Source organism: Lissotriton vulgaris, chromosome 1_1 (assembly GCF_964263255.1).
Source record: "Lissotriton vulgaris chromosome 1_1, aLisVul1.2, whole genome shotgun sequence".
Classification (NCBI taxonomy): domain Eukaryota; kingdom Metazoa; phylum Chordata; class Amphibia; order Caudata; family Salamandridae; genus Lissotriton; species Lissotriton vulgaris.
In genome coordinates this window covers 85,301,396-85,316,203 of record NC_141685.1, presented here as the reverse complement: position 1 = coordinate 85,316,203, position 14,808 = coordinate 85,301,396, and the positions used below count along the sequence as shown (strand labels likewise).

Sequence of the window (14,808 nt, the reverse complement as noted above, 5' to 3'; positions counted from 1 at the left end):
CTGGTTTCCACCCCTTCCGTTCGGCCTCCGCGTCGGAGTGCCTCTTCTCATTTCCCTGGATTGCAGGGCCCCCATGCAGTCTCGTTGTCCTTTTCCAGTTGGTTGAGCTTCTCATCAACTGGGGCCCCGAATTGTGTTTCTCCATTGAAAGGGGTGTTCAGGATGTTATTTTAAACCTCCGTCTTGAAGCCTGAGATCCTGAGCCAGGCTTGCCTTCTCTCTGTGATCCCTATAGCCATCAGCCTGCTGGCTGTTTCAGCCCCATCTAAGGCGGTCTTTAGGCATGAGTTTGTGATGCTTTTCCCCTCTACCACGAGGTAAGCAGCTCTCTGCTGGTATTCCTGTGGGAGGTGTTTGAGCAATTGGTTCATCTCGTCCCAAATCTGGTACTGGTGTCTGTTCAGGAGGGCGTTGGAGTTTGCCCTCCTCCAGTGCATTGCTGCATTTCTCACAATTTTCCTGCCTGTTAGGTCCATCCTCCTGCCTTCCTTGTCAGGTGGTGGCCCAGATGTTGTTGGCACATTGGCCCTTCTTCTGGCTGTTGCGGCTATGATTGAGTCTTCTGAGACTGTCCCCTGGATGTAAGGGGGGTCCTGGAAGGAGAACTTGTACTTCTCCGTCCTTGGCGTGCAGACCTGCAGGTAGCTGGTTCCTTGAACGCCTCTTTCCCTTGTGCCGTTATACTCTTCAGCATGAGTAGGAAATGGCTTTTTGTCTGTGAGGGGAGCAGGAAATCTGCCTTTGCTTTCTCCTCCTCCAATTTGACTCCATAAGCTGCTGCAGCCTTCTTGGCCACCTCATAGTAGGCCCCAATGTCATCTGGCGGCGAAGGCCTCGAGGGGTATGTCTCCACAGCCTCCTCCGGGCTTTCGGCCTCGATGTCCTGCCAATCCAGGTTTTGCGCCGTCGAGGATCCCGAGTCGTAGCTCGAATGCTGGTCCCCATAGTCACCCTCTGTGTAATAGAGGTCTTCCTCTTCTTCCTGTTCCGAGTGCTCCGAAGTATTCGGCGGCTCTTCGGCGTCAAACTCCTCCTGTTCTTCTATCTCTTCGAGGGCCGTCGTGGGCCTCGAGGGAATTCTGAAGCTTCTCATTTTGTCATTGAAACCCTTCTTCCTCTGGATGATGTTGTCCATCTCGGCTTCGAGCCTTCTCTTCTTTCTCTCCATCTGCTCGGCCTGCTCGGCGTCGAGTGTTTCGGCAGCCCTCTTCAACGGCACCATCGACGTCGAGGCGGTTCTTGGCTCCTTCTCTTTGAAAGTCGAGGGACCCTGTTCGGGAGCTTGCTTCGATGACCTTTGCTTTTCGCGGGTCTTCGCCGCCTGGGAGTCCTTCTCGAAGGTTCCGCTGGGCTGTTTTTCGAGGCCTGCAGCTCCAGTCGTCAAGGCTTTTGACGCCGGTGGTCCCCTCGAGGTTCCTTACTCTGATTTTCGAGAGTCAACCTCAGGTTTTCGAGGCCCTGTCGAGGGTTTCGGGTTGTAGACTCTCCTACCTTGTCTGTTTTCTTATCGGTCTCTGCGACCGTGGAGTCATCTGGACCTTCGGCGATGTTGTCCTCGTCGTCGGTGGAGAGGCCCAGTTCGTACAGCGACGGGGCCTTGCCCTTGCCCTGCATCGTATGGTGAGTTATCCTCTGTTTCTCCCGAATCTTCAGTGTCTTCGGCGTGAAGACTGAGCAGGCGTTGCAGTCCTCGCTTCTGTGTACGACCGGCAGACAGAGGTTGCAGACTGAGTGCTGGTCTCTCTGCGCGTATTTGTGGTGGCAATTACGGCAGAATTTGAACAGTGTGTTGTCCATTACTGCGCTCAGGGGGCCCCCTGAGTACGCATTTTCCGTTGGACGTCGAAGATCGCGAGGTTCCTCTACTCCTTCGTCGTCCCGGCTCTGGTGATCTTTTCCTCCTGGTCTTCTTGATGTTCTTTCCCGAAGAAATCCGCTTATTTCTCTCCTTTTCTCCTCCAAAACTTCTGGAGCTTCACGCGACGATCCAGACCCAATGGCGGAAAAAAGAATCTGAAGATGGTGCCCAAGGGTGGGAGCTACCGCAGGAAGCATGCCGACGTCACGAAAGGTGCACCAGATGGTGGGACGTCGACGCCCACCTGGGCTACGAAAAAAAGGGAGAAAAGACTACGATTCCGGACCCAACCACCAGAATGCGGAATAATGCACGCATAGTGAATCCAGAAAGATTCACTCTGCAAAATCTCACTTACCTAGCGCCGAGAGCCAGAGCCGGGAGAAAAGGCAGCAAGTAAAACGCAGAGATGAAATCCATGGTGCAGCGCGCCTGCTTTCCAAGCTCCGTGGCTTTGGGGTTCTCCCCGTTCCCAGCGTCTCCCCTTGCAGGCAGGCAGCTTCCTGTGCTGGGGTCTGTGGACGCGGATGAGCCGCGGAGAGAGCGGACAGCCTGGAGACGGGTGCTCGGAGAGCGGTCTGAGCTCCACCGGTGATGTCACAGGTGACGGAGCCGCCGCTGCGCCTGCTGGAAGCCTCCTGCCTGGGCGCTGTGATTATTCAACACAGTGACTCTATTGATGTCCTGGGAGGTTTGTTATTACTACCAGTTTAAGTGGCAGCCGAGGCGGGAGGGGCCCTGGTGCACGACTCCAGGCGCCGAGGCTAGGCATGCCGTCTGTTTTTTAGTGGTGTGCACTATATCACCGCTCCGTCTGAGAAAAAAATGCAGCAATGGCCAGAAAGCTGCTTTGCTTGGCAGGTGGCTGCTTGTGAATGTTGTCTCGAGATCAGGGTGCTCCGCTCAGCGCGCACAGTGGAGTTCACTCGCCATTTTCCAAGACAGAACTAATGTAACAAGAAGCCAACATTTTAGAAGTGAGCGGCCGCGCTCCTAAAAAAAACAAGAAAAAAGCGCTCGCGCGGCAGCAGGGAGAAGGGATTCAGTCGCGGGATAGAAAATTGCGACCAGATGGGCCGCATGCTCCCGCGAGTGAATCTCCTGACGTATACGCGTTGCCAATGAAGGAAATAGAACGCGTGCACGTGCTTGGTTGAAAAGCCTAAGCGCTCGGAAAAGGTTTTTTTTTTTTTTTTTTTTAATGCAATTTTTAAAGCGCGCAAATACCCGTACGGGTGCCTCGCGCTATCGTTACAGAACTCACTTCTTGCGATGAGGGGGAATTAGGCAGAGAACAGCCATGTTTTAAGGCTCTTTCTGAACTTGAGCAGGTTGTTTTCCTTTGCAGCGCATGCGCGCTGCGGAGGCTCGATCTAAAAAGGAGAGGCGGCAAGGAGAAAAGGTTCAAGGTTGTGGCCACCTCTGTCGGGTGAGTGGCTATACTAGAAGAGGGATAGTAGAGCACCTTTATATTCACTATAAGATGTGGGAATGGGGGTCAATTGGATACATTTTTCCACAGGTGTCTTCTACGTGGGAAAGATAGCAATATATGTATACATGTTTGATCTTTGTATAAGATGTGACATGAATTAATCTTAAGAATGGACTGTCCACTTGGAGGGGTGCGTTAAAACATAAGCTATAAAATGTGCAATAAAGATATGTTTAAGAGAAAAAAGGAAAACATCAAGTCATTCTAAAAGCTGTTGCGAAGGTAACCCATGAATCTTAGAAGAGGGGCTGCGAACTGTGCTTGGTAGAACCAAAGACCTATTTGAGGAATTATCAGCATCAGCTTTTTGAGATAGGAAGTAAACCAGTTTTGCTCTTAGTAGAGATGGTTTACAATCACTGCAATGGGTGTGACAAGTGCTTCTGGCAAAGGGTATATGTTTAAGGGTTTTCACTCAGTGGGGGTTCCCTCATGTCGACGGGCATCAATTTTACAACTCAAGTGTTCCTGACATTCCGAACAGTGATAAGGATTTGGCACAGGATGCATTCTTTCATGTTCATTGAAATTAATTTTCTGAATAAAGCTTTTCTGGCATTCAAAACACTAATAAACACTTTTCCTTTATAACTTTGACCATCCAACTGAATCTTTACATGCCTTCATAACACTCATACATTATTTTAGCTAGGATGGGCTTTTATATGTGGAGTGAGAATTATTTTATAACTAAAGCTTCTCTGGAATTCAGAGCACCGAAAAGGTTCTTCCCCCACTGTGTGTTCTCTCATGAACAGTAAGATGACTTTTCAGACTAAAGGTTTTCTCGCATACAGAGCACTGATGAGGTTTTTCCCCAGAGTGAGTTCTCGCATGTAAAGTTAGACTGAGTTTATAACTGAAGCTTTTCTGGCATTCAAGGCACTGATAAGGTTTTTCCCCAGTGTGAGTTCTCTGATGTATAATAAGACTGATTTTATAAATGAACTTTTTTAGGCATTCAGAACACTGATAAGGTTTTTGCCCAGTGTGGGTTTGTTCATGGTGAGTGAGACTAGCTCTTTCTCTAAAGTTTTTGTGACATTCAGAGCACTTATATGGTTTCTCCCCAGTGTGAGTTCTCTCATGGAATTTAAGACCACTTTTCAGACAATATCTTTTCTGGCATTCAGAGCAGTGATATGGTTTTTCTCCGGTGTGGGTTCTCTCATGTTGAGTGAGAAGGTATTTGCGACTAAAGTTTTTTGGGCATTCAGAGCACTGATGGCATTTCTGCCCAGAATGGGTTAACTCATGCCGGGTGAGAATGGTTTTCCGACTGAAGGTTTTCTGGCATTCAGAGCACTTATGAGGTTTTTGCCCAGTGTGCGTTCTCTCATGTCGAGTGAGATCTGATTTACATTGGTAACTATTTAGGCATTCAGAGCACTGATACGGTTTCTGTCCAGTGTGAGTGCGCTCATGTTGACGGAGAAGGGTTTTACAATTGAAGCTTTTCAGACATTCAGAGCAATGAAAAGGTTTTTCTCCAGTATGTATTCTCTCATGTCGAATAAGGCTGCATTTAAAACTGAAACCTTTGTGGCATTCAGAGCACTTATGAGGTTTTTCCCCAGTGTGAATTCTCACATGTTGAGTCAGCTGTTGTTTGTGAATGAAGCGTTTCAGGCATTCAGAGCACTGATGAAGTTTTTCCCCAGTGTGAATTTTCTCATGCTGACTGAGTCTGGATTGACAACTAAAGCTCTTCTCACATTCAGAGCATGCATGAGACTTCTTTTTGGTGCTAATATCTCCAAGTTCGGTTTTGTCTTGTATACATTCCATTATGAGATAAGATACCTTTCTGAAGTTAATATCTCCAAGTTGGGATTTTTCTAGCAGACATGCCATAAGACAAGACTAAATCTTATTCAGCATGTGTTTGGCATCACCCACTCAAATGTGCTGCACTTGTTGAACTTAACACTTGGACATGTATTTAGTCAAAGATCACTTCTCTGTGGAGATCACAGTTTAAAATCTCTGTAGGCAACCTAATTCACCCTACAACCTTAATATCAGCAGCCCCTGGTACTTATGGGGAAGCTTCTCATGGGATTATTGCCTCTTCATTACATCCATGTGGATTCTCTAACCCTTTTCTCATACTTATTTATTAATGAGTTAATGAAGCACTGATCAGGTCTTTGGTTGGTGTTCTGTATTTCAAAGCTAGGTACATATTCACATTATGTATTGTCATGAAATTCAGAATACTATTATGCATCAGTAGCAGCACATTGTTTCTAGTCACCCTTCTTACAGATGTCTTCTATGTCTGTATATAAAACTACAATGAAGATGTTAAGGATTTTGCAGGTCTTGCCCGGTAACAAGTACCCAAGGTCATATCTAATAGGCAAGAATGATAGTGGACATGTGGACCTGAACTACAAGCAAAAGGTGGTCATTGGTCCTAGAGGTGCATTTTTCTCCCTCATTCTCCTTCCCTTTATCCCAGATATACCCACATCGCTAGTTCGTAACTAACAGGTATCTTAGTTCTAAGCGGACTACCTGTCTTTTAAGCAGCTTCGTTTACACTGTATAAGTGACAAACAGATATTTGTTTTTGATATCAAGAGAATTCACTGGATATGGTGCTCAGGTGTTCCATTTGCTGAAGTCTGTTAAAAATTCTTCAAGTCCCACTTGTTCTGTGTGTATTATATTCTCTTGGACTGGACAGAACTTTAGACTGATGCTTGTCCTCGCTGGTTCAGACAGATGGTCTTCCTGCCCTGGGTTAGCATCTCTAGGGCATTCCTCATATACCATTAGAGCAGCAGGAAGTCTATAAAGAGAAACTGCTTTCGCATTCTTTATTTTACTCTAATCCACGTTTCTCACCACATCTTTTCATTAGATACTTTCCTCTTGTTGGAGCTCTGAAGCAACTTTACTTCTTTAGCATCTGTCCTTTAATAGTTTTCAATTATTTGCTTAATACTGACTACCATTTTGTCTTCTACGCCCACTCTTCAATCACCTGTGGATTTAAAACCAGAGATTGTTAAAGAATGCAAACTGGAACAAAGGAATAACATTTATTAGCTAATACAGACATCCAGATTCTGAGTTCATTTTGAGAGAGGGATGAGAGGGCTCTAGGAATTTTCGAGATAGAAAGCTTGAGAACAATGGAACACTAGGTTGAGGTCTAAAGATGGAAATTCTGATGAACAGTTTTTGTGCACATCAGTAAGCTATTCAAGTGTCTTCTCAAAACTTCCTCCAACTCACTGTGCGGTATACCTCTTTGCACAAGTCCCCAAACCAGGCAAGCAATATCTCAAAGAACAAGCATCCCCACCCTCATACGAGTCTCCCCTTCCCAGCACCACAAACAATGCTACTTCTCCCGGTCAAGCATGTGTTAACAACTTAGAGTCGACAATAGACAAGATAAGTAAAGAATTATGGAATATCATGGCCAACCTTACGCTGGTAGTTGAAATAACTACGGCTCAGGAAACTAGGAGACCACATAGATCTCCCACCACCACAAACACACAGTATCAAGCACACCTAGATGGATCTCTATGCCTTTGCCAAACACAACTATACGCCTCAACAGGACAACAAACCAGATGTTAGAGGTGGACATTGATGACCTATGCCAATTTACATAACATACCCTCACCACACAAACAACTTATAAAATACACACTATAGCTATAAATACTTCTCTGGTGCAACGAGTCATAGCTTGTACTAAAAACCTCTGAAAAGTAAGACATCACCTTCATCACAGGTAATCAAGACAGAAAAAGAGAGCCTAAAAAGACAATGAAAAGCTTACTGCACAACTGCAATCAGCAGCTAAATATGCCAAAGACAAAGCTGACCCCATACCGTCACATAACCTAGACCAGGGGTGTGGAATTTAATAAAATATCTACTTGTCCATAGGAAGGTTGCTTCAGAAATCTACTTGTCCTGTAACAAAATCCACTTGTCCCTTTAGTGCCATGTAGTGTGGTGACAAATTATGGCAGCAACCTCCATATATAAGAGCTCTGATATGGATTCTCGGATTATGCCAGGGTTCATACCATGATAGCGTTTGAATATGTGCGATCCCCTTATGTTGCCACATTTCCGCAGATCTACATACTGGGGCTTTAGGTAGTGGTACACAATAGTTCCGGGTTAGAATGCCCTTTTGAGTCTGTGCGAACCTACTAACTTGCATGTTTTTAGGTTTTTCAACAACCCTTCTCTGATCTTATCCCATACTGAGAAATGTTGGAGATTTACTCCTTACAATGGCAGACGTAAACAATCTTACAGAGTTGGGAAAAAGAGTGGTTGGAGGGAAAGTTCAATTGCAAAGCTCAGATGTTTGCATGAGCAAAGATAGACATGCATATTTGTTCATGCCAAAATGCAGTTCACAAATATTTTCTACGAGTACTATTTTTTGTCCTGCTTCTGAAAATACTTGGGAATTCACAAAAGCGGTATAGCTTCAATAGTGCACCCATGGTCATATCCCATGGGTGCACTTTTTAGACTTTCTTTAAGAATTGGTTCCCTAATTTGGTCTGGCGTTAACCAGGACGTTTTGCGTTTCTTAAAATGTTATCTCTCTCTCTCTGTATCGGCTGGCTTCACTGTGAGTGACAGCATTCTGCTTTCATAAGGAGCATATCGGCACACAGTAGTTTTGCTCAATGCCAGGAACTACTGATTTTCCATAATGAATTGTATTGGGAAATACTAGCGTGCGTCAACACGTTACTAAACGATGCTGCAGCTGCAAAAAAAATGTATCTGAAATGTTACAGTAGTTTAGCGAATTTATTTATTTTTGCTTTCATTTATTTGTTGAACATTTTATTTTGAAAGCAAAGACTCATCAATCTTGCTTTCGATTTTCTGCAAATATTTGCATCAAATAAGAGAGCATTCTGGGGGCATTATACGTAGCCTCATATTGCTAAGCTTTGAAAACGTGTGTACACGTTCCTATAGTGGAACCACGGTCAGTAGTGCAGTTGGAGCTTACAACAATTACTCTCACCCTAATAATAAATGCTTTCAATTAATGAACCATAATTACAAGCTTGAACAGCTTGGACAAAAATATTACCTTAACTGCAGACAGTGCCCTTTCCTGATCCATAATGTGGTACTGTAAACTGGCAGCCAAGGGGATTCTGCTGCAGGGGGTTGGGCCTACTTGTCCCAATGACAAAATACAAATGAAAACGTGTTGCCCACTGCGGCATTAGCCAGCAACAATTACAGTTACCGAGTAGGAATTCAATGTATAAGCATACTATGCACAATACATATGAGCTTGGATCTGTCAGAGTCCAAGAGGGTGTGTGTGAGTGAAAGATATGGTAGACTGTGTGAGACATTGGGATGTGTGTGAGAAGGAACGTGTGTGTGTGTGTGTATGTGTGTCTCAAAATAATGTGGGTGTACCTTAGCATCCAAGTGTATGTTTGTGAGAGATGGTGAGAATAGGTGTGAGAGAGGAAGATTTGTATGTCTGTGAAAGACAGTGTGTATTTATGTGTGAGGGAAATTGTGTCAGGGAGTCAAAATAGTGTAAAATGTAGAGTGTGGGTCTGTGAGAGTCAAAGAGGGTGTATGGAAGTGAAAGATATGGTAGAAGGAGTGTGAGATTGGGATGTATGTGAGAAGGAACATGTGTGTGTGTGTGTGAGCAAAAGAGAGTTAGGGGGTCTGTGTCAGTGGGGTACAAAAATAACCTGTGCGTTTTTAAAAAAGCGATTGGAGAACGATGTGTCATGTGTGCAGGCGTGTTAAAAAGGGACATAGAAAGGAGGAAGAGCATGTGTGTATATGTGTGTGTGCGAGCGGCGGGGTGGGGCTTTTGGGGGTGTAGACCATGACACTAAGTTTATATGCAATACATGTGTTCAGTCTAGAACTACAGTTCCTGATTTATGCTAGTAATGTGCTGTGATTTGGGCAGACGTGCTAAGTTTCAATGCCCGCTCTCCCCTCTGAAGGTACCGATACATACTTATGAGAGAGGAGGGTGTTTGCGTGTGAGAGGGAGAGGGAGGGGGTAGGTTTCAAATTAGGTTTGTGGAAGGCATATTGAGCACTGAATATTTAGATGAGAACTTTTTATTGCTACTGTGGGATCATATGATGGTTAGAACTGTTCAAGTGACAGCGCTGTAATCACGGCTTCGAATAGCCAAGCAACTTGCTTGTGCGCATACACGCTCATGTGTGCGTGCTTCTTAGCCATTTTATACATAATTACTTGAGATGGTAAAAAGAGTGTATCACAATATTCAAAAACAAATGATGAGCGAAAGTTCGTATGTTTACGAATACCTGTAATTATTTGTAAATTACATCATGTTGGACTTGGCCCTTTTTCCTGAAATATTTAGCTTTTCGCTCCCCTAATTCAGGATGTCCCCCCATTGTAACGAAGTTGTATAGGCCTTGTGAGGTTGAGATGTTAAAATCAAGGCTAAGGTGCAGGTGCTCTCTTCCCCTAAGATGGCTGCCACTGACCCCTGCTACTGCAGGGTGGTCTTTTTAGGTGCACTCTAGTAGCCAGGAGCTGGCTGGAACCCTTAAACATTGTTGCAATGCCAGCCTGCCCATAGCTGGAGTTAGGAAGCTCCTGGAACCTTCCAGAATAGGGGAGTAGACACCAACTGCCAACTGTCGCTATAAAAGGAAAGGGACGGAAACTTTCTAGTCAGTTGGGGCATCACTGACCTGGGGGACCCTCCGCAGGAGACTTAGGCGGTAGGGCCTAGTCAGGAACCTATGCTACTGGGGGAGACAGGGTTGAGGCGCTGTCCACCAAGCTGTGTGAGGAACACTGAACTAGCCCACTGATTTGGCCCAGCGGGAGGGGAACCCAGGGACCACCTGAAGTGATCTGCTGAGGAAACTTGACCAGCCTTCAACTCAAACCCCCCACCTCTCTTCAAGAAACTTCTACCAAGGGAGTAGGAACCAGCTAGCGCCAAAAAGACCTTCTCACTGCCCACAGGACTGGTGGGAAATCAACCAGGTATTGGCGCTGTGTCACCCCCCTGCGCTCCCTGACTTCACCTGGGTCCCTTCTGCTGTTCGTGTGGCCTGTCCTGGGCTATCTGACCTGCAAATCTGTCTGATCCCCCTTGAGAAGCGCTTTGAACTGCTGACTGGCTAGCGCTGTGCCCCCCTTGAGAAGCGCTACTGCGTGGAGACGCTCGGTGGGCCCTATGAGTGCGGCCCGAGGCGCGATTGTGAATTGCCCCCAAAGCGATACGAGGACCGAGCGCTTTAACTACCAGGCGCTCCTCAGCGGTGCCCCCTTGTCGCGCTTTCCACCGAGCGTGCTCCTGAACCTACTGCTTCAGCCCAGGAGCCCTTTGAGCCATGTCGACATAGTTGCGGCCCAGCACCTTCTCCGAGATGCCAGCGCCACCTTCTGCACCCCTCGGCGGACCCCGGAGCCAGAAGAGGGCCGCATTGAAATCTTGTCAGGCCGCAGTAGGCCTCGCTAGACCTGAAGCCGGGATCTGGCGTCACATGACGGGGGTGCCTGTGTTGACTCCGCCTCCGCCGTGTGCTGATTGGATCCCTGTGCTGTGCCCCTGCGAGCCGCTCTGCTATTGGCGGTCGCTGGGCGCCTTAGCCTCCCATTGGTTCCCGGTCCCTGCAGGCAATGAGGGAGGACCGGGACCGGCACTGACACCTGCGCGGGGGCTTGCGAAGAGGACCGGAACCCCCGCCCGCCCCGACTTCACCGGAGGGCTCAGAAGGAACCCAAGAGCCTTCAATACCACCGCAGGGCGCAGTAGGGAGAGCGCGCTTCCGGGAATCACCCCTCAGTGTACTGAACCTTCGCAAGGGCCCAAACAGGGGCCGAAGAAGTAAGGTAAACCCCGGACCAAGACCGCCCTCCCCGCGGGAGGCTGTAGTTGGGCCCCGTTGGCCCCAATAAGTACTGAGGACTGGGCAGGAGCCCTGTGTCATTAGTGGAGCCCTAAAAGGGGGCTCTTGTGACTATCCATAAGGAAAGTTAACCCCTTAGTAGGGGAAAGGTTATTCTGTTATGGTGGCCTGATTGTTAATGGAATTCTCATGCTTAGCTCCTGAGAGTAATGTCCTGCCTATTCTGACCAATAGAAATGCTAATTTCTAATTATTTAATTGCTTTATTCCAGCCTGGTGAAATGCACTACATTTGCTGATAAATGGCTTATCTTTGCAGCTAGGAAATGTTTACCCTCCATTTAGTGACTGCTGCTGAGTAATTAAATGTTATTTAAATGTCTTAAAAGGGAATTCCTTGCAGGTGCTGACTAGGAGCAAGGCTGTTACCAGGCCTACAGTTATTTGATATTTAATATTTATTTATTTAAGTATTTTTTGCTGAGTAATGCAAAGCCTGTGCTTTAAAGGAAAGGCAATGAGTTAATGCTGCTGTGATTTTTGACTGCCCTGATTCTAATCCCAGATAAAACTTATTTATTTGAATCAAGCATTCTGGTGTGGACTCAGTCTTTGCGTGCTCTTATTGGCTCAGTGGATGTGTGTGCTGTATAGTCACTTAACACCTAAGCTTTGGGTGCCTGCCTGCTCGGTCCAAGCTACCCCTCCCAGGGACCTAGCGAACCCAGTTCCTACATGTCACATCTGAGGTTCATGTAAATAAGTCTGTATTTGTGTCTATTAGCCATCTATAGACATCTATAATTGGGTACATTGAACCGCACAGGAAACAGACTTCCCGCGCTTTCATTTACGAGTGGCGCAAAGGGGACGTTGGGGAAATCTATAGCAAAGGAAGTAGCAAGCCATATAATTGCTGAGTTCCAGTCCCTTCTGTTTGGGCCAAGGGCTGTTTTTAGTGTGTTTTGCACATGGCACTGAACGAATAGTTTCTTACCTATCGGTGTAGTTTTGCAGCTTGAAGATCTTTCTGGATTCACTATGCTGTGCATTATTCCGCGGTCTTGTGGTTGGGTCCGGAATCGTAGTCTTTTCTTTTTTTTTGTAGCCCAGGTGGGCGTCGACATCCCATCTTTTGGTGTATTTCCGGTGACGTCGGCATGCTTCCTGCGGAAGCTCCCACTCCTGGGCGCCATCTTCTGATTCTTTTTTCTCGTGTTTGTTCTGTTACCGAAGTTATGGCAATGTTCAACCAAATTATTCACCGCTTTAGCCTCCAAGGTTTGTTATTCCAAGTATTGTCTTTGTTTAAACCCCCTTTTCTCTTCAGCCTCATCTTTCTGGCGGAGGTGGGTGGGTTCGCTAGTGAATCCAGAAAGATCTTCAAGCTGCAAAACTACACTGACAGGTAAGAAACTATTTGTTTTGCAGCGTGAATCTTTCTGGATTCACTATGCTGTGCATAGACTTTGCAGCGGTTTCTCATGTTTGTGGCGGCTGGGTGGAAGATGAGCATTGGTTATTGAATATGTGTTGAAGCACCTTTTGTCCGACTTGTGCTTCCTTGTTCATCTGTATATCCACACAGTAGTGCTTCGTGAACGTGTGCACTGAAGCCCATGTTGCCGCCAGGCATATGTCCTGAATGGGTGTGTTGGCTAGGAAGGCTATTGTAGCTCCCTTTTTCCTGGTAGAGTGGGCACGTGTCCCCCCTGCTAGTTCCTGTCTTGTCCGATTGTGGCAGAACTGTATTGTTTGGGCGATCCATTGCGCAATTGTTCCTTTAGTTACTGGTTTCCCCATGAAACTGTTAGCGAAGGACACAAAGAACTGATTTGTCTTCTTGTGCCCCTTTGTTCTCTCAATGTAGTGCATGACTGCCCTTCTTGCGTCTAGGGTGTGCAGAGCCCGTTCGGCGCTTGTGGCCGGTTTCTGGAAGAAGCTTGGCATTTGTATAGTCTGGTTCATGTGGAACCTTGACACCACCTTTGGCATGAAGTGTGGGTCCGTTCTCATTACCACCCTATCGTTGTGAATCTGGATGTAGGGTTCTTGTAGCGTTAGCGCCTGTAGCTCGCTCACTCTGCGGAGTGAGGTGATTGCTACCAGGAAAGCTGTTTTCATGGTTAGCATTTCTAGGGATGCTTTGTGAATTTGCTCGAAAGGCTCTTTCATGAGCTCCGTTAGGACTAGGTTAAGGTTCAATGCAAGTGGCGGCACCCTTTTTGGTGGTGCAATCCTCTTTGCTCACTCCGGGAATCGCTTAACCACCTGTGATGTGAAGAAACTCTTACATGTTTAACCTCTTGTGTAAGCGACTATCGCTGCCAAGTGAACTCTCAATGAGGATGAGCTTAGTGTTTTGTTGAGCAGGTGTGTGAGGTATTTTAGCACTGTTGAGTCCTTCTGCATCTTATTGTGCAGCCTTTCCCTTCTGCACCACAGTGTGAATCTCTTCCATTTTGATACGTAGCATTTTCGTGTACTGGGCCTCCGTGCCTCCCGAAGCACCCTCAGGGTGTTTTTTGGTAGTTCCAGATGCGCAAATTCTATGTCCTCAGGAGCCACACTACTAGGCTCAGGCTCTCTGGCTCTGGGTGCAGCACCTCTCCGTTTTGCATGGAGAGTAGGTCTTTTCTCCTCCCGAACCTGTGGGGTGCACTCTGTACCATCTCCATGATCTGTGAATACCATGTCTGCCTGGCCCACTGCGGTGCGACCAGTATCAGTGTCATGTTGCTCGTTCTGCACTTGCTGAGTACCTTGTGCATCAGCGGTATCGGGGGGGGAAAGCATAAGCAAATGTCCTCGACCAGTCTATCCATAGGGCATTCCCCGGAGTCCCCTCCCCGGGTAGCCTGGATACAAAGTTTCGGCAGTTTGCATTCTGGCGTGTTGCAAATAGGTCCACCGACGGTGTCCCCCACCTGTCGAACAGCCTCCTTGTTTCTTGTGCATTGAGTTCCCGCTCGTGGGATGCCGGCGTCTGTCTGCTGAGCTAATCTGCCTCTACATAGGCCTTCCCTGGTAGATGTATGGCTAGCAGGTCTATCTTGAGTGGGATGGCCCATGCCCATATCTCCTGCGTTACCTTCGAAAGCGGGTTGATTGCGTCCCACCCTGCTTGTTGATGTAGAACATCGCTGTTGTGTTGTCTGTCTGTATCAACACTCTCTGGTTGTACAGCTTTGTCTGGAAGGCTTTTATAGCGAGGAAAACTGTCTTCAACCCCAGATAATTGATGTGTCTGACCGCATCTGCTGGTGTCCACAGACCCCTCACTCTGAGTTTCTCCATGTGAGCTCCCCATCCTTTCTGGGATGCATCTGTGGTGATGGTCACTGTTGGCGTTGGTGGCGTCAGAGGCTTCCCCCTTGTTAGGTTCCCCATGTTCCACCATGCCATCTCTTTCTGCACTGAGTGCGTTACAACCACTAGATCCTCCCAACGACCTGTAGCTTGTGACCATTGCTCCTGCAGCCATTCCTGTAAGGGTCTCATGTGTAGCCGTACATTTCGCACTAGGTGTATGCATGATGCCATCATGCCCATGATTTTG

The 14,808-nt window shown here is 47.0% G+C and overlaps 1 protein-coding gene across 4 annotated transcripts in view; it reads right to left on the bottom strand.

Moving 5' to 3' along the window:
* Positions 1 to 2,480: 2,480 nt before the first annotated feature.
* Positions 2,481 to 14,808, bottom strand: part of LOC147737464 (uncharacterized) — a 489,484-nt gene continuing 477,156 nt past the window's right edge. For 2 of the 4 annotated variants that reach the window (XR_015297554.1, XR_015297548.1), the window contains 2 exons: positions 3,862 to 6,345; positions 2,481 to 3,821 (listed from right to left, as the gene is read on the bottom strand). Coding sequence is in view for 2 of the 4 variants with exons in the window: in XM_086931447.1 (XP_086787573.1) it covers positions 4,062 to 5,207 (1,146 nt within the window). In the remaining 2 variants the exon portion in view is untranslated. Of the gene's footprint in view, positions 6,346 to 14,808 lie in introns of all 4 variants that reach the window. The other 2 variants (XM_086931447.1, XM_086931333.1) reach the window with 2 other exon arrangements.